Genomic DNA, 25801 nt, shown 5'->3' with positions numbered 1-25801 from the left:
TTCTCTGGGTACTCCGGTTTCCTCCCACATTCCAAAAAACATGCATGGTAAGTTGATTGGACTCTCTAAATTGCCCCTAGGTGTGATTGTGAGTGCAGATGTTTGTCTCTGCGTGCCCTGCGATTGGCTGACAACCAATTCAGGGTGTCCCCCGCCTACTCCCCGAAGACAGCTGGGATAGGCTCCAGCACGCCCCGCGACCCTTGTGAGGAGAAGCGGTATCGATAATGGATGGATGGATGGTTATATAGTCAACTGTAATTATATTATTATACTATCATTTATTATTTATTCGCGGAAATTCACTACTCACGGTCTGGCTCAGTCACTCGCACTCTCAAATTATTTTACATTTGTCTTTCAAGTTGTCAAAACGGTTAGAGCATATAATTGACAGTAAAAATTCACTTTTGTGCTTGACTACATTAGAAGTCTGTATTTTTTCATGTTTACTTAAGTACAGGGGTATCGGCACATTATGGTGAGGGTTGTTTCTATTATTGGGCACCACAGTGACATAATGTTCAGCTGCACATTTATCTCACAGTGGAGAGCTTCTGGGTTTGAATCTCTGGGGTTTTCTCCTCCCATATTTCAAAAACATGGATGACCTAATGAGGATAAGACCGACAGCAAGTGGATTGATGGATGAATGTTTCTAATCTTTTGACTCCAGCAGCTGAATGAAGATGAAGAAAATACATGTAAATATCCTATACATTAAGCATTTGTGGTTAAATGATTTTTCTTTTCTGTTTTAAAATTGAACTGGTTGACCAGATCAAATGCTCTCATAGGCTGTAGGGTGACCAGCCTATCTTTAGCTTCTTGGAAACTCTGTTCACAGAGCTATTATTTATAATCCTCTAAAATATTAATAGGATGTTTGACAACAAAAATGGGAAACATGTTTGGTTTGGTGTGTCTGAAGCCATCTCGAGAACTGTGTCAAGCAAAAATGCAACACAATCTTTAGGTCACAACTAAGGAAAGTCCATTGAATGTAGATGATTATGCTCAAATTGAAGCTGTTTTCATTTTTTGCATGTCTGAATATTCAAATTTTTCTATCACCAAAAAGTTTGTTGTGTCATTGTTTGCTCAGTTAAAAAGGATTTAGAGACTTTATGCAGTTTATTGTGTGTGCGAGGGAAAGACATGTCAAACAACTTTACATGTTGTTTTGGCTAAAGTGCTGTGTCATCACTTTGTTGTTATGGTAACAAGGGCGGAGGTTACACCGGTTAAATGAGCGGGCGAGTCACAGAAAGAAAACCCTCTCATTGTTTGTTCCTTTAATTTTATGTAATGGACGTTTTGAAAACATGATCAAGTATTTCGGGTTGAACAACGTTATGTTACACCCTTAATTCTTAAACACAAAATGTATTCTAAAACTACACATGTACTATAGTATTTGATAAAATTATACAGTAACAACAGTTAAATGTTATTTAGAATGTAAATAATTAAATAGTTTGTGCAGCATGATTTTATACATTTATTGTGTTGCTCCTTCTAGTGTGTGTGCCTTGGCCACCAGGTGGCAGTAAAATACATGTATACGTATAAACACAAAGAAGAACTACTCTGTAAGGTCTGTAAACCACATAATAGTCGTTTTTCACAAAAAGATAGAGAAGTTATCACTGTGAGTATTGTTCTTTCTGTCTTCATGTGCTGCATCTTCGTTTGTGTTCAAATTTCTTTAAAGGATTATAACACAAAGACATTGATGCTAGTTTTGTTAGTCTGCTATGACGTTATGTAGTGTGTGCTAGATTAAGCTATTTTAAACTAGATTAAGATAGATTAAGATGGACTTTGAAGGCAAAGCTGTGGTTGTTTTACGTAAATATGGAATGTGAATTTATCTTTGTTTTATGTGTAGTTGGACAGTAAACTTCAACTCAAAGTGGCAATAAACAGTCTGAAGGCAATTTTTTTTTTAAAGAATTATTTACAAGATGCCAAACTGCTGCTCTTGAAGGCGCCACTGTAATTGCCTTTAAATCTATTGTATTGTATATTGTAGTATTAGACACTTGACATTACAATTCACTCAAAAATGGAATGCCAAGATTCTGTCACACAGCTAAAAAGCCAAAAAGATCAGGAACAACACTTGCACCTAATATTGTGGCAGGCCAAATGTACACAATCATATTTGTCCCACCCATGAACATTTAACCAGGAATGTATGCTAATGGTTATATTTAGCGGCATAAAAGAGCTTGGATTGCCGTGGTTCCAAGTCAGCGACTCAACAAGTTCATGTAGCACCTCCCACCATCCTCTAACATGTTGCTCCACTTTATCACACATCGTACTGATCACTTGACAACTCTTTTGGCATGCTGACATGCGAACATCGTTACAATTCAACTGGAAATTGAATTCGATTCAACTCTAAACATGCAAAGCACATCCTATAGCAGAGATCAATTTAAATGATTTTTCATCATTGCTACTTGGGTGACACATAGGACCCCACAATTCCTATCCCAGATGCATGGGGGAAAATGACATTTTAAATAAGGACAAAATATGTGCATATATCTGTGTTTTTGTTTTGTTTTGCTTTTTGTCTTTATTGAACCAACGTACAGAAGTATACCTTAACAGCAACACTTAAAACAAACTGTTAACGGTTCTTCGTGGGGGGTCAGGGAGATCGATCCATTATCTGAACCGCTTGTCCTTAGTGAACATATAATGTGCTTCTTATTTTAAGTGAAAGGCCCCATTGTCTTAACCTAATTTTAACCAGCATTCCAGCTGATAAATAGAAACACACACGGCAGTGAATGAGTTGAAGACACACATACAACACAACAGTTGTACTTTTTGCTTGTCTAAACATAGAGCAATTATGCTCTATAAAACTCTAAACTATTCCATTTTTTTATCATGTTTTTATATTTATGTATTTTTCTTTATTAATAAAGCTATTTTAAAAAAAAGTGGTGTTTTGGGAGGCTGGAACGGATTCATGCCATTTCCATTCATTTCAAAGGAGAAATCATTATCAAGTGCCTCTCCTCCCTCCAGTCTGCCCACTGCATAGCTGTCGCCATTCAGGCTCCCACCACAGCAAACCAGGCAGCAGAAACTGTAGAAGGGGATGCAAAAAAATCTAGAGAGGAGGAAAGAAGTGGCGAGTTACAGTATATGTGCAAAAATCAGGTGGTGATCGAGGCGTGGCAAGAAGAAGAGGAGGCAAAAGTGGCTACGATGAAAAGGATGCACATGAAGGCTGGCGAAAACAAGGCCAAGGAAGGAGGGCGAGATATCGCAGCTGGGAAAGGGGGGCTAGGAAGATGAGGGGGGTAAGAAAAATAAGGAATGGACGTTTGGGCAGTGAAGGAACATGCACAAGCAGAAAGGAGGACATCATGAGGGGATGAAAAGATGCGGCCTTGCAGAGGTAAAGAGGAGAAATGACTGGAGGGGGAGCTTTTGTCCAGTTGCTAGCAGCACACAGCAACATCGTGTCTTTGTGTCTCCCTCCACTTTTCTGCTCCAGCCTTTCTTCGCTTAGAGTCCAAGCCCACAAAAAAGCAAGAAATATGCCCTTGAATCAGTGGGAGAGAATAATAACGTGGAAAGGTGTAGTTCCACTTACTGCTATGATACGTTATCACTGGACTACAGCCAAGTGTGATTTATTATGGGTCAATAGTTCATGGAGCCTCAAGGTGGCGCTCCTCAAATGAAATAAGCTAAATGTGAAGCATACAAAACTATTAAACGGTCATTTTCAAAATGTAACAACTGAAGTTAAGGGACTGTATTTTTAGATTTTAGCTAGCTTTGTTCCTACACCAGCTATGTGAAGAACTATATGCTCCGATTTCATTATGCAGTGATGCAAATCATATTTTCTCATTGAAATTAATGAGAATTCCAAATGTGTTCCAGCTTCCCCAAAATCCTAACCCAACCTTTGGCGATGGGTTTTTAATTAGAAAAATAACATTCTGATCCCATGCTGTATAGCAACATAATAGGAATGACAGGATTAAATAGAATATAAAGAATGAAACTGCTTTTGCCATACTTTTGCAACCGTTTAATCGACATTGTGGTTTCTCTTTTTGATATTACAGTAATCCCTCGCCACTTCGCGGATCGAGTTTCGCAGCCTCAGTGCATCGCGGGTCTTCAAAACATATTCATCAAAAAACAAAAAAAAATCAAAATACATCCCTATCGGCAGCCATATTGCGGAAAGACGCATCGTTCCAAAGAGATGAGTTGACTCGGGAGGCTTTGTACATACCGGCGGGCACTCACAAAAGGCGTGTGATTGGTTCCTGGCGTGAGATCGACCAATGAAAGCACAAGTGGATTTATCCCGTGAAATGATTGGCAGCGCATTGAAAGTTTGCATGGTAATTATCAAAACGCTTCTGCAAATTCGTGGATTTCCAGTTTTATTAATACCAATCTGTATTATAGTGTCATTTTATGTTTTGTTTTAAATAGTGTATTTAAAAGTGGCTCATCAAATTATTTTGTTGTATTTATTTTAGTATTATGATGAATGTAATTAAAATTACAATGTCAATGATATAAATATAGATTTTCAAAAATGTTCTCTTCTGTTGTTCAGGGGCGGCATGGCTCAGTGGTAGAGTGGTCGTTTCCCAACCCGGAGGTTGTGGGATCGATCCCCGGCCATTGTGACCATGTCGAAGTATCCTTGAGCAAGATACTGAACCCCTGGTTGCTCCTGATGCTGCGTCATCAGTAAGTAGATGAGGTACAGTGTAAAGCGCTTTGAGTACCCAAGGTAGAAAAGCGCTATATAAGTGACAGCCCAGCCCATGTTGCTGTTCCCTTAAGGTCCGCTGTCCACCGAAATGGACCATGGCAAAAGAAATAGTCAGCACCTCAGGCGACAGGCTTTACATTTACCCATTTTTAAAATATATTATGCTTGATTTACACATCAATTGTATAAGTCTTTCCTTCTTTGGTTTCAAAGTTATCAACATGTACTCTCACAGTTGGTTTTCTTGCAACATATCGTTACCGCAAAACTGCTACAGGATGGTTCTCAGAAAGTATGATCCAGGAGTCTGACATTAGAGCCCAAAACAAACTTGTTCAAAACCAGGTAAAAAGGATATATGCTTTAAGTCAAACCTTGCTGCTGTGTGCTATGACCACTCAGTCATTTGTTCGCAAGAGATTGTTGAATGTTTTGGTACTCCATTGTTTCATATTGGTGTGCTTGATACCTAGGCACCAAACACTGCGCTCTCAAATAAAAACATATTTTTAAATGTATTATTTTTAAACTTGAACAGCTTCAGTACCTTCTTATAAAGATATTCAGTTGAAAAGCTGATTAAAAAAAAATACCAATCATACATACAAAAATTATCTCTGAATGGTGGATGTGGTGGCATGTCACAAACAGGATGTGGTCGTAACGGCTGTTTTTCACTGCTCCAAATACATTCACACACAAAGAACAACAAATCTCAGTAAGGTTACTTATTTCATTTCTGCAGTATATACTGTATGTAATATGTAAGTAGTGAAATATGGTCATTGATTGAGAAAAAAAGATTAACTTTTGAATTGGGTAAACGTTTGCCCATGTTTTCTGAGAACCACCCTGTATCGCAATACTTTATTTATATTCGATCAAAAAGATTACTTTGGGCTTGTTAAGGTACACAGATATTGACAGGTATCCCTTCTGTCACACAATCGCTTAAATCGTGTTAATATATGTGCAACATTCATACTGTACAGTATTTCACCACAGTATTGTCATTACATCTGTACTACTTTCAGATAAACCCATTAGAGGCATCTTGTGGGTCTCTTCCCATGCAGCGTGTGTTACTGATATCCCGGTTTGGCTCCACATGCGGACCAGCACCAGGCGCCGAGGCTATGCTCCAGAGCGCTGTCGCTGGAGCACACTCTCACCCTGCAGTCATTCACTTTGTCTGCACACAAACGCAGCTGCCAGGCTCATGTGACTAGACCGCCCCCCTCTTTCTAAAGACATGATGCTTTTAAAAGAGGAGGCCTCTTCTTGGCTCTTATAGTGATGGAGTGTGTGGTATGGGATGGGATGGTGGAAAGGACACCACTTTGGATTGAGTCCATTTATCTTAAACTGGAGATAGTCAAATATTTTAGTATGACAGATTGAGTCACTGAGAACTAGATTGGGGCAACGCCATTTTCGTCATTTTTAAGTTAAGTGCAAATTTGAATGGAGAAAAGGCATATAATTCAGTTTAGTTGCAATTTTGACATATATTATTGCGTTCAGCACTTTTCCTGATGCATCAGTGCAACACTGCACCAACATCCCAGAAAGTGAGGATCGGCAATTGATAGAAAACTCAGAAAGTAACCAGCTTGAGTGCCAGTGCATCTCTACATTAGTATAAGTAGAATTTATTATCATCTTTCATTAAGTATTGATATATTTGACAAATTCTTGGAGTAATACCACTACTGCACTAAACTTTTTTTCTCATCCCAGCTATTTCTTTTCTTTCAGGCAACCTAAATCAGTGATTCCCAACAACTTGGCTGTGGCACACAATGTGCCGTGAGAAATGTTCGGTGTGCCACGAGAGTCGGGACATTATCCAAATTTCACTTTATTGGTGGAACAATGATTAATTTACTATAAATAAAGTACCGATGTTTATTCATCTATGCCAGTGATATATAGGCTAGGTTCACACGAGGCAATTTTTTTTGCCCATATGCGACCTGTATCTGATTTTTTTTTATGACAGTCTGAATGGCTGAATTCCGATTTTTTTCAAATCCGACCTGGGTCGCTTTTATATGTGGTCCTAAATCGGATACGTATCCGATTTTTTACAATGTAACAGTGGTCTGAACGGCCAGGTCGCATATAGCCGACATTGACGTCATCCGGAGCCCAAAATGCGCTCGGCGCAGACAGAGGGAAAGTGCTGGCAGCAGGGGATCGAATCCGCAAAGTTGTTTTGAATAACACTATTGACTTTATATTTGACTTTAATTTAATCCCACTTGTAACATGAAGTATAAAGTGGACATTTATGGTGACAGCAGTAATTCAGCCACAGCTCAGATCGATTCATTTTTTACGCACGGTTATGACGTGACGTCATCGCTAGTGATGTCTCCATGAAATGAGATGAGAAAAGCCTGGCCTCGTAATTTCCCCCAAATACTGTATTTATTTCTACCTGCTACCTAATCACTTCACTTTATAAATGCCCCGACATGCTGGACCACATTTACTTCCGCATACACAACATCGGGAGTGACATTTAAAAAAATTAAAAAAATGTCGGGAGTGACGTCGTTTCTTCTGAACATTCGGGTCACTTTGGCGACGCATGAGTTCATACAGCAGACAAGACCAAGGTCGCAGTTATAATGTAATATGAATGCTTATACACAAAAAAACCAACACATTTTTAAAAAAAAAATCCGAATTGAGCATTAAGACATGCGGTGTGAACCTAGCCTTAGTGACAGACAGAATGATTAAATGTGCTTCCACTTGATGGCAGAAAGTGCATGGTTAACTGTAATAAAACTGGAACAAGGTCATCATTATTTCAGTACATGCTTTCAGTGACATTTTGTTTGGTGGTGTGCTGCGATGTTTTTCTAATATAGAATAAGCGCCTTGACTCAATAAATGTTGGGAAACATTGAGTACCTCAGTTGGTGAACACAAAGTATCCTTGTCATCTAAATTACTGATATACTTTATGAATCCGCTAGATCATATTCTTCATAAAAGTTTAAATCGCTCTCCTGCAAAAACAAAGACAAAAACAGATTGAGCCCACTGTAGTTCTCAGTGGCTCCATTGCTATCCAAGTGCCACCATGCATGTAGCTAAAGCTGCAGTGAGCCGGCGGGATGCCCGGCACCCGCTCCGTTTGGCCCAAGTCGACACTCGCCGTGCCAGGCTGCTGCAAACGACAACAATGACCCTCTAATAGACAAGTAAACATGTTAATAGGCCAGGAGGAGCAACGGGGAGCTAATGTGAAAGATGTTGTGCAGCCATACTTTTCTGGTGAAGAATAAATAGAAGGATAAATAGAACGGATTCCATTGAGCATCGTTAGCCAAATTGTCAAATTGAACATTGTCATGGGTACCCATTTCAAGCATACTGTATGGTTAAATTACATCCATCTATGCCCTGGAGTCTATTCCACCTGGCTTTGGACGACATGTGAGATACAACCTGGACTAATTCACCAGTCAATTGTAGGCTACATAGAGACAAACAATTATTCACACTCACATTCACACCTAACGGCAATTTTAGAGTTTTCAATGAAGTGATTCAACAGTACCACCGTTGTCTTTTTAAGGAGTGTCTGATTTTGGACGGTTGACCTACTTTTGTATGTCCACTAGTGTTTGAGGCAATCAGATATAAATTTAGGAAAATGTAAGTTTTTCTATTTCAGATGTTTTAATTTGGGAAGCACAGTAAACCACGTATTTACTGCACAAGTGTGTTATCAAGGTATAGCCAAAGCTTTCCATCCATTGTATTAATATGCACGTCCGCATGTCAAAAATGGAGCATGAGGATGGAAGCAAATGTGTGTCACAATTCTTCCGTGTCCACAGGGAGTCTCGTCTGCACTGCAATGCAGTAAAGAGAGAAGGGGGGGGGTTGTTTCCAATCAAATGTTTATTGACCAGTGGAGAAAATAATCATGGTAGGAGTGTGTGTGTGTGTGCATGTCCTATGTTCTGCTCTTGTGCACTTGCGGCCAATGACTGGTGTCAGTGTCACTACAACACGAGTATACCGAGTGGCGTGATTCAAACATCTGTTAAAAGCCTGCTTGTGTTCACACAGCGACAAACATCAGTACAAAGTGCACCAACAATGCGGCTTCTGAAACTCTGATGTGAAGCCAACAAGGCAACGATACTAACGCAATTACTTTTTGACTACCTACACTCCCCTGCAAAATATTCGACTAAGTGCGGCCAACGCCTGTATTTTTACTGTAGACTGAAAATAACAATGAAGACTGAAGTCCTAAAGAGCAGGGGTGTCCAAACTTTTTCCACAGAGGGCCAAATCAGGAAGAAATGAAAATCATATACCTCCAATGAAAGAAAACTGTATAAGATGGAGGAAGCACATTTGAAGGGACTTAACATTGTACTGTTATGCGTTCAAATGATTGGCCGCTTACAATAAGATCTCAGGGTTTCATTACTCTATTACATTTCCATGGTAAGTAAGTGATTCTGATGAGAACAACAAAGGTACTTTATGGTGATAATGACCAATTAGTATGATTTCTATGCTCTTTTTTAAGTCTCTTTTTTTTTTACATCTTGTAATGTTCATATTCATTTACAATTTAAAATTTTAGAAAACTCTTCACACTAGTCATTGAACATACAGTAAAAAAAACAGTGTGCCGTATTTCAACATTTTTTATACTTTTTTTCTTGGAAACTTTTAATGTGGGTTTGTGTTTAATTTCATTATCAGAATAAGCAGTGATGCTAATATAAAATGGATATCGGGCCACGCATGGTGCCCAGGGCAGACTTTGGACAACACTGCTATGGAGTAAGCATTTTAGCTGCTAAAGGGAAAACAAACAGTAACTGAAAGAGGCGGCCTTGAGCTGTTGACTCTTGTCTCATATTCAGCTTTTATATGTTTTGAGTCTTACATCAAAAATGAAAGGAAGAGGCCTCCCTTTTCCAAAACCTATGGAGGCAGTGTACAGCATGTATTTTGAAGAGTTTGTTTTACAAGAGAAATAGATCAATTCAGCTCACGGTTCTACTAAAATGGACAAAAGTCATGAATGCTACATCTTAATTGACTAATTGATCAATCAAGTGGTTGGGATGTACCCGATTGCATGCCCTTAATTTTTGTTTTTCTTCTTGGGGCCATTAAAATGTCAATCAATTCACAAACCTTGCCTGCTTCATAAATTTTGTTTCCTTTTTTACAATCCCTTACCACACTGTGTCCCCCTTGTGCGTTTCACAATGTGACCCAACACACCAAAGTCAAACTGGTGTTCTACATGTCCCCATTGCTGCATTCATCCATCCCTCCCCCCATCCATCCATCTCTCCATTCCCCGTCGAGCCTCCAGGGGTTTTCTACATTCCTGCTTGCTTCTTGCTCGCTTGCATCCATGCCTCCACTCTCTCATTCCCTGCCTGAAGTCGCTCATGGCTGCTTCTTCCTCCTCCTCCTCCTCCTCCTCCTCCCCTGCAGTGACTCCTCTGCCACTGTGAGCCATGCTCTCTTTCTGTCTTGGGCTGCGGTGTGAGAATGGGGTCATTGTTGCTCTGTGCCGATGTGTACACGTGTTTGTGCTGTGTGTTGCTATCTGTGTGTGTGTGTGTGTGTGTGTGAGTGTGTGCGTGCGTGTGTGTGTGGTATGGAGAGTGTGGGCTTTTGCTCTAGCGCCAGTGTGTCCTGCTGTCCAACCTCCATGCGCACACAAGGCCACATACTCATTGCACTGTACTGGACAAGTGCACAGACAGGCACAAATATGGACAGTCGTGAATACACAGCTTGTCTTGTAATTGTTCTGTAATCCAGAAGGACAGTGATACGAGATACTAATACCACACTGGGTAAAATGAAGCAGCATTCTACTGCATAAAAGACATGTAGTCCAACCAGCATTTTCAACAGCAGCAGGGAAATATACAGGGAGGCTTTATATGGGGATTACATATGCACACTCTCCATATCCAGTAGAAAAGGTATGAAATTGTCCTTACAAAGACCCAACAGAGGATTGGCTAATTTATGCTCAAGGGCCACATTTGATTAATTTAAAAGAATAGGAGCCATGGTATCTTAAGCATTTTTCCTTGTCACATCACACATTTTGCATGGGGACCTTGTTGCTGGGCAAAATTCACATGGCTCAATCATAACTTTCCCAGAGGCCAGTTAAAAATGGCCATACATTTAAAACCTAAAGCACCTAATGGAATGGTGCATTATAAAACCTCATAACAGAATTGAAATGGTATAATGGTCTAAAAGTCTTTTTCCTGGTCACATCATACGTTTTACATATACAAGGCTCAATCACAACTGCCCCAGATGACAATCAAATGATAGCCACAAATTGAAAACCTGAAGCACCTATTAAACAGCATAACAGAAATTAAAGACTTTTTCCTGGTCACATCACATTTTTTGGATGGGCCCTTAGGCAGAATAACTAGGGCTCCATTTTATTTTAATTGGCACACATTTAGGTTCATACAGTAATCATTACTGAGTAATGTACAGTACATTGCATTGCTTAGGAGCAATGTGGCATAACAGCAAGTTATTGATGTCCAACGGGTGGTCTACTCAACTTGAGTAGAAGCACCTGTGGCTAAAGACAAACTGTGGCCGGGTGTATTTTCTGGACGTGGATTTGACACCTCTGTCAGATTTGCGATTTGCATTTTTGCCCTCGTTCCGCTTAGAGTTTAATTTCTCAGTTTAATCACTACTCTGTATTACCAAAAAAATATAAATGCTGGATGTGGTGGGATACTGCCCCTGCTACCCCTATAATACTCTTGTTCTATATTCCAATTTAAACTCTCAAAGAGGTACCAATCGTAAATAAAAAATAATAATGACTTAAAACTGCACTGTATTATACCGGGAGGTGTTTCAAATATTTTAGTTACCTTAATCTACCTACACAAGAGTGCAATTATATTTTTTATAAAGGAAAGTCATATCATGCCATTAGATATGGGGGATGTTGAATCATCTCCCATTAAAGTCAAACTAATTCTGTAGCGTAGTGTTCACCAACAGGTAGCCCACAAGAACCACATGAGTAGCCCGCTGGCCTTGTCTAAAAATATCTAGCCAGTGATGCAACACTGTGATTTCCTAGTAATGTTGCCGAAGTGACCGTTTGAAAATGTGAGAACTGGCAGAGATTTGGACAAATGAAGTGCTGCATATTGATATTCACACTACCGGTATGTGTTTCCTAATTATTGTGATAAATAATGAACATGATCAGTGTCTTCACATAAATGAATATCATTCATTATTAACTCATTCACTGCCAGACATTTTCAGACCCTCTTTTACCCAAACGTTTGAAAAAAATGTAAAAAATATATATATGAATAAATTCCTGGGATTGAATGGCTGGACTGTGAAAAGACAAGTAAATTCGTCAATGGCAGTGAATGAGTTAATAACATATAATGATATTATTAATCGTAATTACAGCAAATATGTTATTTCAGAAGTGTGTATCAAACTGGTCGTCCTTTGCATTAATCAGTACCCAAAGAGTAGCACTCAGCTTCACAAAGGTTGGTGACCCCTGCTGTGGTATAACTTTAATCCACAACCATGAAATGGCTCAGTGTAAAAGCCTGAGATGTGACAGTGGTCACTGTCCCATCATTTTTAGCTCGCACTTGTCTAAGTTAGTCACCATGTCACCCTGCGCCACTCTCTGAGGGATTAGCTGCCGCGACCAGCCACCCCTCTAATCCTTTTCCTCAACAGCCCCACTCTTTTTTCTCATGGCCACAGCCAGACGCAGCCACTGTGTATTTTATAGGCCTATACTCAATATCTCGCCTCACTAATCTGTTTAGTGGCTAATAAAGCGCTTGTTTGCAATGTTGCTACCGATATTAAATATTAACCGAAAGAGAAAAACAAACAGACGGCGGCGATTACATTTAATTTGTGTTTTGTTCCAATGAAATGACACTATTTTAAAAAACACACTCGACAAGCCTGCTTCGAGACATGAGGTCTCCCTCTATTCAGATGATTGTTGACTATGTAAACACAGCTCCTATTTGAAGCGGTAAAAACAACATGCAATGTTAGCCTTGCTCGCTCGTCTAGCCTCACGCATGCATACACGCATCTTGTTGTACACTTTTAAAACAATTGTGGATGTTAGGACAAGAGTATGTCCACAGTGACCGAAACCAGGAAACTGTGGCCATCATAAAAGCTTTATTAATACGACAGGCAAACATTAGGTAACATTCTAGGTAATATTTGATATTTACTAACTATCAAGAAAGCAATAAAATGGCAAGGGTAGACACAAAAACCTAAATTTGACATTATTATGAATATTTCAAATCTATCTACCCGTCCTTTTTTTGGAGTACTCGTCCTCATTGGAGTCACAGGTGAGTTGGACCCTATTCCAGCAAACTTTGGGCGAGGGCCGGTGTACACCCTGTACTGGTTGTCAGCCAATCGCGGAACACATATAGAGAAACAACCATTCACATTCACAATCAATGTAACATGTAGGTTTTTCGAATGTGCCCTTTTTTTATTTTAAACAATTTGCACAGGTCATAGCCGGCTGACCTATTAGGCAAGATAGGCAAAGTGATGTGGCGCCAGGGAGCGCCACAAAATCAGGGGCGGAAATTGCATTATATTAAAACTAGTCATTACGCAATGGCCACATTGCTAAAAATGATATCATCAAACAAATTCAAGGGGGCCGAATTTGTTGATATGACCCAAGAGACCTTTGTGAACAGATGAAAATGGCCGAAAACAATGGGAAGTAAAGTAAAAAGATGATTCGACACACAACTCGCATTAGATGCAATCTAATTCAGAATTGTTTATATAAAAGTGGAACGATTCCAATCAGTGGGATTGTGATTCAATTCGAAATAATGTGGCTGAGTGTGAGAGGGTAAGATACAATACGTTTCTTGTTGTCATTTGACAATATGAACTTGTCAGTAGGTTACAGCAAATGTAGCACTTCCTTCAAAGATACAGCATAGAAAAATGCTTCAATGCGTATCTCAATATGTTTTAAATTAAAAATTTGATTCTGTATGATTCAATGCACTCAGATCCTTCAAATCTAAACAGATTTTCCTATTGAAATTGTTTTTGTTACACCCCGAGATATTTAGTAAATAACGATTTTTCCGCAACTGAGTGGCATAGGGGTCTTAACTGTTATGACTCATTTGTAGAGAATAAACCTACTCAAGAGGTGTCTATTGGCCTAATTTACACTTTTAGCATCGGTTACGTACATAGGTAGAGCTGTTAATGTTAATCACTTTTCACATATTTATATGTTGGGCTTTTACCATAGGCGCCCGATTTCTTACAGTTCAACTTGTCTAAAAACAATGCAATTGCAATAATCTTTTGTAAGCGTATGCAACCCACCGATGAAGGGGGCGCAATATAAAATCTCTCCCTATGTACCCCATTGGGTTGGGCCTCCTCTAGTACAGCTAAATGGGAAAGATGTGTCAGAATGTACAACCGGTGTATAATCTGATCAAATTTCCTACAATGGCCTGAATAAAATTGAAAAATGTTAATCTTGACACTCAACCTTAACTTGTTGAGTTGTGCCCCAGATGCACCTTTCACATCTCATGTTTTAACATTCCAAACGGGGAAGTCAACCCAATAATTTTTGTCTCACTTGTTTTCAGAAGCTGAGCCATGATTGGTTGTTACCTGAGCCCTGAGCAACTTTGATGTCATTTTTAGTTGACAGCAAGTGGCAAAATGTCTGCCCCCTGAAATGACTCAAAATAAGTAGATTTTAATACTCATATTCGGCAAACATGATACCAATCAGAATGCCGTGTTTTGGCTAGTGGGGCTGCATAGAACATATTTTTGCTTTGAATGTTTTAAAGCACTTTGAGTTGCATTCTTATGTATGAAAAGTGCTATATAAATAAAATGTGATTGATTGATTGATATTATTGTAAAGAAGATTTTGGGGTTGACTTCCCTTTTAATTGGAGGGGCATTTCACTGACATGTATGATGATCCACAGCCATATTCTCTGACATCAAATTAATGCACTATATAATTGTGTAAAGTTGTGTAGCAATGACAAGATGGCCTCTTCATGCAATCTAGTGGGATTGGTGCCCTATGGTGTAAGAAACCTGAGGCTGATGCGGGATCAGGGTGACAGGTAAAGCATGACCATAAGGCCAATGACTGGCCCGCTCACAAACATGATGTGACATCCCTCTAAAGGAGGTCATGATAATCAGATTATCCCTCGGCCATAGCCTCACCAGGTTAAAACGGCAGACTATACATATATATACACTGGCATGCCGGATAAACTACGAGGGGATAATTTTAGAAAAAAAGCTTACTAGTGAGACAAAAATAAAGCTCACTTATGAAAACCACAAACAGACAGGCATTCACTCAATGAGTGTCATAATTGGCCTTGATGAATTCTTTAAAGTGGCACGCAAGAGGGACACATCATACTGAGCTCCAAGCCCAAGGAAGGTATGAGGAGAGGCTCTGGGGCTGTTCTGTGATCAGCGCACCCGTACCAAGTGGCTGGTGGTTTGAAGAGGACACCTGAGAGCATCGCACCCGCACAATGAGCTGAGGTGTAACCCAAAACGGAGATGAACTACTGTTTATCCCCTGCACTCTCCTTCTCTTGTTCTTTCCCATCAGTCGCCTTACTCACGGTTCATACAACCTTGCGCTGTGTGGAACGGGTACGACACACATGGATTGTGTTTTTAACATCGTAATTAAATATGGGAAAATATGAGTTGCACCAAGAGAGAATACAAACTCAAATCTGATTAAATGATAGGGAAAAAATGTGCCACACCAACCAAACCACTTAAATTCAGCCTCTTTTCTAATTGGTGGCAAAAATGTCAACAGTAATAAGGTTTGGTCTAAGGTTTGGAGTGCTCAACAGCCTGCCGCCCAAAAGCAAAGATAATCATTGAGATTTGAGCAATTATTCACCGCAACCGCACCAAACTTGTTTGGAACAGTAGTCGATCCGGAATCAGCTAATTTGGTCCACGCTACTGTGCAATTACAATGTTCACACCCGTCCCCCAATTTCATTAAGATGGATCAAAGATCATGGTAGAGTCAAAGCATCCTTCATTTCTCAGTGTCTTTATCCACATACCTACCAAGGCAAACACTTCTGCAAGTGGCTGTGACTCATACTAAATGACACATACATGCTTAAAGTGAAGTCAACCCAAACATATTTTTTTTTAGAATATATTCTATGCAGGCCCACTAGTTGAAATACAGCATTCTGATTAATACTGCATTTGTGGAATATAAGTTAAGCAGCAAAATGCACCCACTTTTAGCCATCTCAGGGGCGGCCATTGTGTCACTTCTGTTGACTGAAGATGATATCAAAGTTGCTCAAGGCTCAGATAAGACCAATCACGGCTCACCTGTTTTCTGAAGCTGAGACATGATTGGTCGTTATCCGAGCCCTGAGCAAATTCGATGTCATCTTCAGTCGACAGATGTGACAAAATGGCCGCCCACGGAGCAAGCTAAAAACAGGTGGATTGCTCATATTCCACAAACGCAATATTAATCAGAATACCGTGTAGACTAGTGGGCCTGAATAGAACATATTCTGGGAAAATACGTTTAGGTTGACTTTCACTTTAATGATTACAACGCACATACATTTCAAGCAAGATCCAGGAGGGTATTTGGAGAGGGTCCTATCTCTGCCAAAAACAAAGCAGCATTTCCTTTATGCTGTTATTTACAAGTAGACAATAGTCTAATTCAGGGCATTGACATTTAACGCAGCGGCCGATAGAGGCTAGAAGCTGCATGACTCAGTGGCACAAAAGCAATGCCATGTATAATGGTTTCCATTGGTGTCACAATGGATGCCCACTCCTTACCGTTAATGGAGCAGCATAGCATATGGGAATTTAAAGAAATTAAGAATCAAAGATGCAAATGATGCGAAGAGGATGGAGGCTTTTTCTGCAGATCAGCAATATAAGTGTGTTTATGCTACTCTTTAACCGTCTCGCTCGCCCTTTTAAAAAGAGCCTTTAGTCAGCATCATGTACTCTCCACCCACATTCGCACCCTCTCTATCCCCCCATCAAGCACGTCAGAGGATATCAACGTACGCTGTCTGAGACGCAGATCTCCCATGCGCTTACATTGGTCCGCGCCTTTGTGCCATTTGTGTGATGCACTAACAACTGCAACTGCGTCTTTAAAACAGAAAGTAGCACAAAGGACCAAAAATAGCACAGTGAGTTGCAGTGCAGAACTGCTCTCCTTGAATACAAAGAGGAGGAGGAGAAGGAGAAGGAGGAAGAGGAGGAGCGGTTGGATGATGGAGAAAATATGGCCAAAGGATACAAATTTTGCAGAATTTAGGTTTCCTTGAACTTGCGATGATATTGTGATATTACTTGTGATGATATTACATGATATCCAATAAACGGTATCAACATTGTGCATTCAAAAATATACTAACGACCTATTAACCACCCCATATTTTTTTATCAATGTAACTGTAGTCTGTAATGGCTCTGGTAGTGCAGTGGTACATATTGCTGCGTTTTATACAAATGGTGTGGGTTTGATTTCCCGTCATTGCCCCAATACCCAGAGGTGGGTACTAGTAATGACTAACATTTATTTACTTGAGTAACTTTTGGGATGAATTGAATTTTCCAGGGGGCGGCACGGTGGTCGACTGGTTAGCACGTCCGCCTCACAGTTCAGAGGTCGTGGGTTCGATCCTGGCTCCGGCCTCCCTGTGTGGAGTTTGCATGTTCTCCCCGTGCCTGCGTGGGTTTCCTCCGGGTACTCCGGTTTCCTCCCACATACCAAAAACATGCATGGTAAATTGATTGGACTCTGTGAATTGCCCCTAGGTGTGATTGTGAGTGCGGATGTTTGTCTCTGTGTGCCCTGCGATTGGCTGGCAACCAATTCAGGGTGTCCCCCGCCTACTGCCCAAAGACAGCTGGGATAGGCTCCAGCACGCCCGCGACCCTTGTGAGGATAAGCGGTATGGATAATGAATGAATGAATTTGCCAGAGTACGTGCTATATGTGCTAATATGTGCAGCACTACTAGTCTAAACACGGCATCCTGATTAATATTGCATTTGGGGAATATGAATTACGTAGAAAAATCCAGCCGTTTTTATCCAACTCGGCGGGCGGCCATTTTACCACCTTGCTGTCGACTGAACATAACATCACAACTACTCATGGCTCAGTTAGCGAATTACCAAACTCAGAAAACTGGTGAGCTTCCACCAGGCAGGAAGACTGCCGAGGGAGCCTTGGCTGCAGCTCTCATTCAAGTGAATAGGACCCAGCCAGAGGTGCGTGCGCGGCTGCGCGCATTAGAAAAAAAAATCCCCAATTTTCCATATTTATTATAAATATGTTTTTTAGAATCAATGAGACTTTGGCTAGTTGCATGTGTACAACCTAGAATTTTTTTTCAGTTGCCACATGAAATTTGGGTGCCTGCGCGCTTAAGTTGGGCTGAGCCTAGCTCACACTGTTCCTATTATTGCACACCTCTAATGCAGCGAAATCAGGAATCCAAAACACCAACGTAATACTTGATGATAGATAAATAAATAGAGTGGTACAAATGTAGCTATTTTGATGACAAACAGAACACACTACACACATGGCCATATCTTCACCGACAATCCCTCAAACCAGATGTCTGGCAAACCAGGATGGAAAATACAAAGAAGAAGAAAGGGTGGTGGTTCAAGAAGGAATAGAAGAAGCTAGGCTACCACTTATATTATCTTATCTGAGCAAACTCTTCCTCTTGTCCTTTTTATTTTGGTCAATAACTTGGGAGACACATAATACAAACATTCCAAATCAGTTGCATTACTATTTGAGTCCGGCAACAGCGTGAACCTCAGATCACTTCCTAATCGGCTATCGTTTCGTTTCACGTAAACAATCACAGAGACCGTGGCTGGGCCAGACTCAGTGTTCATCACATACGTAAGGACAGGATCATTAGCAGGCTTCTGAAGAGTTTGCTGATGAGCTGATCATTTGAATCACGTGTGTTGGAGGAGGCAAACATACAAAACATGCAGGATTGGGGCCCTCGAGGACTGGAGTTGGCGACCCCTGGGTTAAACATTTTTAATTGTTGGCCTCGACCCTTCTCTGAAAGATTGGGGAGGAAAAATCAGCCCATACCATAGGAAGATTGCTCAGAATAATCTTTTAGAGACATCCGAACATAGGGCCTTCATTCAAATTTGATTATTGGTATGCCTGAACCTTGCTTTAACTAAAACCAAGCATTATTATCTTTGTAAAAGCAGACTTTTTTAATGCACCTTATATCAGATCTCAATAATTGTGTCCTAATGCTGAGGCCAGTGTGTGCATAATGGTAAGGAGAAGGGAGTGTCATTAATGCAGTGTAGCTCATATGGTCAGTCTGTATCTGTGTACAGTTGTGACACAGACCAAGCAACCAGACCACAAACATGTCACTAGGACAGGAAATCAATATAGCTATATTGGTTGTATTGTTGAAGATTTCCATCATGTAGCCTAGGCAGGAGACTTCAATTTAGAAATACAAAGGTATGCAAAAAATGATTGCTTAAAATTCTTAGCCATCATTACCACAGTGGGGCAACATAATATCAGTTTGTCTGGTTGATCTTCCTATTGAGTTTTGCCCCATTTCTGAAGCTTTAAGCCTCGCATTACAAAGGTAATAAAGACACAAATTGATTTGTACTCACTATTGCTGGACTTGAGGTCTCTGTGGATGATGGGTACAAACGCCTGGTTGTGAAGGTAGTCCATCCCCGTCGCAATCTGCACTGCCCAGTTCACCAGCACCCTCGGGGGCACCTTCTTTCCAGCCAGTGCTCGGTTGAGGGCCCCACCTCTGGCGTACTCCATGACCAAGCACAGGTTGGGCTCCCGCAAACAGACCCCGCGCAGTGCGATGATATTGGGGTGCCGGAGCATCCAGAAGAGTCTGGCCTCCTGGCGTACGCTCTCCGCTGTCACGCTAATGTCTTCGTCAGGGTCTTGCCTCGCAGCCTTCACCGCAACTTCCTCCCCCTGCCAGATCCCTTTGTACACCTTCCCAAATCCACCCGCTCCGATAACCTCCTCCAGGAGCAGTTCAGAGAAGTCGACCTCCAAAGGGCACTCACCCACATCTACAGTGAGCTGCTGGTAGTTGGGAGCGTCCCCCTTTGTCACATAGTTGCTGGGAAAGATACCCACCTTATCCTGGATCTTGCCGGTCCACCAACCCTCATCCCCAGAAACTTTGGAGTCTTTGGAGAGAACTTCCAGGAGGTCCCCACGCCTCAAGGTTAACTCCTCATCTGCCGTAGCCTCATAATCGAACACTGCCGTCCAGTAGGGGTTGGGAGCCATGCAGTCGTGATGAGAATCCGGGGAGGCGAATGATGAGTTCCAGCTACTGCCGTTCTCCACTTGCATGACCGGGACAGGGCACATGAGGGGTGGCGGGGTCATATTCGGCGACATGGAGGATGCCGTGGAAGGGATGAGACACGGGGGAGGCGGGGAGCAGCAGCCCCCACAGCTGGTGCAGGACACGGGGGCCGCCGTGTTGCTCACTCTGCCGTATGGGTTCATGGAGGCCTGACGGTGGACAATGCAAGCCTGCCCTCTGTCAACTCAGCCACAATACACACTGCAGGCCCATCAACCGATATGAGGTGTCCTCGAGCACCAGTAGCAGGGTAAGGGGGGATCAGTGGATCAAAGAACTGGGAGTGCCACGCCCCCATTCCCGCATCTTGTTGTTGAAACAACGACAAATCTCGTTTCCGCTTGTGGCTGCGGTTGTGCAGCGTGCAGGGAGCGCATGTATTCTCAAAAGGGTCGGGTCATTCAGGGACAATGCACATTAGGTCAAACTCCAAACCTGTGAGAGTATCCTCAAAACCTGACGGACTCTCTATTGAAAGCTGCTGGAATTTAATTTTCTCTGTATAAACTGCACGTGTGTTGATATATTTAAGGCATAACTCATATCACTTATCCCTCATAAAACACTGGCTTGTAACTTCCTTCCATTACCATTACAGTTAATAGGCTAAGCCTCCATGCAGATCTAAACTACTGTAGATGACAATTAGGACTGATGCTGTGGCCTGGATAAATGTTCTAATAAATGTGAGAATACAAATGGGGCTGTCATTAGAATGGGTTTGCAGGGGACTGGCTGTGTTTAGACTACCAGTAAAAATGACAGACCCTGACAACCCTAGAGCAATCCTCTGAGTGGGGGTCCTCATTATCCAGTGTAGATGCACCTCCCCCGTCAGCCATCTCCACGAATATGGGCTGCTTTCTCTCTATACAGCGAGACATGGATGGCTGAATGGATGGATCACTTTTCGTGTCTTACATCCCGAAAGTCCGGTCCGGACTCAATATTGCATGCATTGCAAAACTGCTCAAACGACGCCCGGACAGCCTATTTCAAAATCGCATCCGCTCATATTAATTCATTCAGCCCACAGCTGGAAAGCAGGTCGGTGTGGACACAACAAACCCAGTGATGATGGCAAATGGACGTGGATGGGAGGCTTTCCCATTCTAGTGTTAGCTTATTCATCAGTAGAGGAGGAGGAGGTCTGTAAATGTCGAGGGGTTTCTTTGAGACGGCAGCCACAATCACAAGATGAAAAAAACCTTATCAGCTTCAACCTAATGGTGCTCCATAAATTAAGGCCACGCTCCATAATACATTATTTCATAATAATAATAATAATAATAATAATGGTGCTATAGGCCACATCCGAAGGGTTGCACTATGATAAAAGCAAGTATTTACTGTAACCCAACCTGCACCGTGGGCATAGCAACATCCATCGACTTGTTATGGGCGTGAAGCTGCATCTCAGTGATCCACATCACCCGCACGTCAAGCCTCTTTGGAGTCCCTTGTCTTGCCAATTATCCAGATGTCCCAAAATAAGCTCCATCGGTATTTGGACACATCGAGATGTCAAATACATCGGGCGAATCACTCGGCGTCTGAACAAATCCACCCCGGCTGACGTGCACTCGGCTCGGGGAATAAGTGTCCAGCCCGTCGCTGACCCACGGAGCAGAAAGCTGTCGGCGGACCCTGTTTGTGTGCATATAGACCATGAAGAGTGTGCAATATCCGGGCACGTACACTCGAGGTGGAGGACGTCTTTAGTCTGCTGGAACCGGAGAGACAGACTGAGCCACCGCCGCTGCTGGTGGTGATGACGTCCGGATGCACTCTGGGTACTGTAGTTCTCAAGCCTCGGTCGCTGACCTACATCAATGTGGCAGCTCATTAATCGTTAACGTGGCACAATAATAACAGATAACTGTACTGATAATTAGCTCACCAGCTCTGTTTCTTTGCCACATTGTACGAATAGAACTTCTCGATATTGTAATTTTCGCAACATAATGCTTAATGCACAAATTAAAGCCCGGTTATTTATTTTTATGACGTATAAAATGCCAAAGATTCTGAGGGCCTCCTCGTTTTACTGGCGGTGAAAATAAATTTAAAACATTTTTAAAATGGCAGTCACTGATAGTGTAGTGGTACACACGCCTGAGTTGTGTGCGGGCAGCGTGGAATCGATTCCCGCTCAGTGACGGTGTCTGTGTGTGCCCTACGACTGGCTGGCGACCAGTTCGGGGTGTAGTCTGCCTTCACCCGTTGACGGCTGGGATAGGCTCCAGCACCTCCCCGCGACCCTGTACAGGATAAGCGGTTTGGAAGATGACATGATATTTTTCAAATAAAATATAGCAATAAAAAAAGTAAAATTATTCATAAAATGATCATTATTCTAAGCTTCACTTTGGCATAATGTTGAAAGCTATATAAAGTATTAGTTGAACTGAAGCCTATTAAAAGGCTAATTTAGACTAAGAATTTTCTTTCTTCTTTTTTTGCGCGACACTGACCTCTGGTGTCTGAAGTGTAGTACAATCTAGTGTGGTCTAGACCACACCAACCGAGATCAAGACGTTATCGAGGCCAGAGAGTGTCGAGACCAAGACTTTTGGAGTTTGTAGACGGAAACCAAGGCAAGACCAAGATTGTATGAATCAAACACACACACACACATATATATATATATATATATATATATATATATATATATATATATATATATATATATATATATATATATATATATATATATATATATATATATATATATATATATATATATATATATATGATTTGAAAAAATATAAAATACTGTATATACATTAAAAATCGCTTCCTGCTCAACATCTATATAGTAGAAAATGCTTTTGTTTTACATTTAGCCTACGTCTACGCCATTTCAACTGTGTAGATTCTCTCTTTTATGTGAAACTAGCTATTCAACATAATGAAAAGATTAGACTGTCAAATTTCCTCAACAGACAACATAACCATAGGATATGAAAGCTACTTACATCATTTTTTATTTATTTAAGTTTTTTCCAAACCGCTTTTTTGTTGTTGCTACCGTTTCTTCATATTTGCTTCTTATCCGAGCACACAATGACAGGCATCGCATGCTACCTGTTCCTTGTAGGACGATGGCTGCGCACTGTAAACTGCATACTATGCAAACATATGTGTTCGCTTAGCATTAAAAAGAACAGATGTGACGGATATTTAAAAAGTTATGTATTTCAGTTCAGATAGTGGTGAGTACATGCCACAAGACCTATCTGGCTATCTAGATACAAATGTTTATGGACAAAATGATACGTTTTTATTATTAAGTTGAGCAGACACGGATTTTTTTTACAGTGTGAAAGTGATCGCGTGAAGGGATACTTGGTGTAAAAAGTTTGAGAACCACTGCACTATCGCAATCATTTGCTTTATTAGGGCATCTTCAAGCACAACAGTCTGGGCCCTGCAACCACAAGGTGCCGCTGTTGACTCATATGAGCAATAAGCGATCAATTAGTGTAATTAATTCGTCGAGCGTTTCTTTAATGCCAATCGTACGCATTAATTTGAAAAACAGGAAGCTATTTTTAAACCGAAAAGCACTGATGAATGATGCACAAAAAAATGTGTAATTTGAATTTCCACTCCTCGTTTCACAGACGGCCATTGACTGTCTACTTCACGTCCCAGCCCATTAGTGCTGTCCGCTGGCCGTGGGCTGAGTCTGCGCATGCGCAGTGACGTCGAGCACTGTTCCGCTCCGCGGTGGTTTCGGTTGAGCATTCTTGGCAACGTCTCGCTCAAGGAACAGCAACTGGAGGCTGCTTATTTTTTTCTTACCATGTCAGGAGACTAATTTCAATGCCGTTCGAACAGGAGGACGACCCCCGTTGCAATTTCATAAAGGTACGACCTGTTTTCATTGCTCTTTATAACAGTTTCAAGTGGTCCGGCTGGGTTATTTTGAAGCGGTGAAAAAAGTGGCGAGCGGTATTAGCGAGCTAGGCAAACATTGAACTCGGGGAAGCTACCCGAAGCGGCCAACTTTCAGTCAAATGCTACTCGTTGCTTCTTTGCCACGATTCGGACATGCCACTTTGAAAAACGTTTCAAGCAACTCCTCACGCCACTTAACTCAATCCACAGCCGTTTATTCAAAATAATAGCCTGTCGCTTTCGCCGGTGACTTTTATTAACTGCCCTCATAGAGCCACCCTGGTCGCCGTTCTGCGCATGCTCACTACACTCTGCAGATTTCCCATTTATAGTACGGTACTAACACCTGAGTTCGTCACAGCCGTCAGGTTCCAAGCGGACACGGCAAAACTGCAGCATCCAGACAATGGGAGCTTTGTTGTGTGTGTGTGGGGGGGGGGGGCGCCCCCCACCCCAACACTGACGAGCTCTGCATGTAGAGTAGTAGCTTGTGCTGCAATCGGAAGTTGCATGTGGCAGGCGGCGTGGGAAATGTCGCTCTACGTGCTTGCACAAATGTTGATTTGGTCGACTCCAACGCGACCCGGTTTACCTGAATGGCTTCGTGCAACATGTTTCAAATGGGAGGATTACTCATGCTGCGGCTTGTTTGGACGTGCACGACGTTGTGCGTTTACCAAAAGAAGTGTGTGCTTAATGTATACAGTATTCTCAATATAATCTTGCATTTTCAAAATTTCATTGTAGGTATCATTCTGACTGACGTGAGGCCATCAACATTTAACAATTTAGGCTTTGCAGCATTTGCATGCATCTCATTCCCTTGCCCGTTGCTTGAACTAATGGAGCAGCGTTGTAAAATTGCAGGAGGTTTTTCTGTGCCTGACAACAGCTTCATCCAGTGCAACTGTGCAGCTCTCCGGCTAGTCTTTGGTTTTGTGTAAATGCATGTTTTAAAGAGTTCAATGTTTTTCATCACTGGTAGGTGGGCTTGAACTTGTCTTGCGCCTTTCTACCTTAGGTACTCAAAACGCTTGGTAGTATCAGGTCTTGTGCTGAGTGCGTTTTCCAGAAGAGATCCTGTTTTGATTATCTTGCATAGCATAATTTGTGCTTCGAAATGGAGCAATATGTGTCTCAAACTGGTGCTGAACATGCAGTTAGGGACAGAAAAATGCATTGCCTTTCTGACTTTTGCAACGCTGCTCGAATGTCAATTGGCACACCATGGCTACGGGAATCATATGCTGACAAAACCTGCAAAGCCTTAGTTGTCAATTGTTAAGTGCCTACATTTTTTTGAACATTTCTAAAAAATAAGGGTGAAAACAAATTCAACATACATAAATCACATAAACATAATACACATACACATAATTTACGAATACCTGAGGGCTGCCACAATTAATCGACTAACTCAAATAATTTAAAATACAACCTGTAAATTTACCAGCATCATGCTATTCAATTTCAGGCGTTCCACTGTAGTTGTTTTCCCTAGAAGCGCTGTGTAAGTTATTCAATTTACCACTAGAAGTGGCTCTGTTTTGGGGAG

General features: G+C 41.4%; 2 protein-coding genes across 3 annotated transcripts in view; one reads left to right on the top strand and one right to left on the bottom strand.

Annotated features, from left to right (window-relative positions):
- The window catches only part of map3k10 (mitogen-activated protein kinase kinase kinase 10), a 40906-nt gene extending 18796 nt beyond the window's left edge, over positions 1-22110 (bottom strand). Inside the window, exon 1 of the mRNA XM_086036012.1 lies at positions 19610-22110. Within this exon, the coding sequence (XP_085892138.1) occupies positions 19610-20486 (877 nt within the window). The 5' untranslated portion in view covers positions 20487-22110. The remainder of the gene's footprint in view (positions 1-19609) is intronic.
- Positions 22111-24042: 1932 nt separating this feature from the next.
- The window catches only part of sipa1l3 (signal-induced proliferation-associated 1 like 3), a 78456-nt gene continuing 76697 nt past the window's right edge, over positions 24043-25801 (top strand). For both annotated transcript variants that reach the window (XM_086035014.1, XM_086035013.1), the window contains exon 1: positions 24043-24216. The gene's annotated coding sequence lies outside the window, so the exon portion shown is untranslated. The remainder of the gene's footprint in view (positions 24217-25801) is intronic.

The sequence above is a fragment of the Filicampus tigris genome, chromosome 7 (genome assembly GCF_054856515.1).
Source record: "Filicampus tigris isolate MCC_2025a chromosome 7, RoL_Ftig_1.0, whole genome shotgun sequence".
Classification (NCBI taxonomy): Eukaryota; Metazoa; Chordata; class Actinopteri; order Syngnathiformes; family Syngnathidae; genus Filicampus; species Filicampus tigris.
This window is presented reverse-complemented; position numbering and strand designations above follow the sequence as displayed.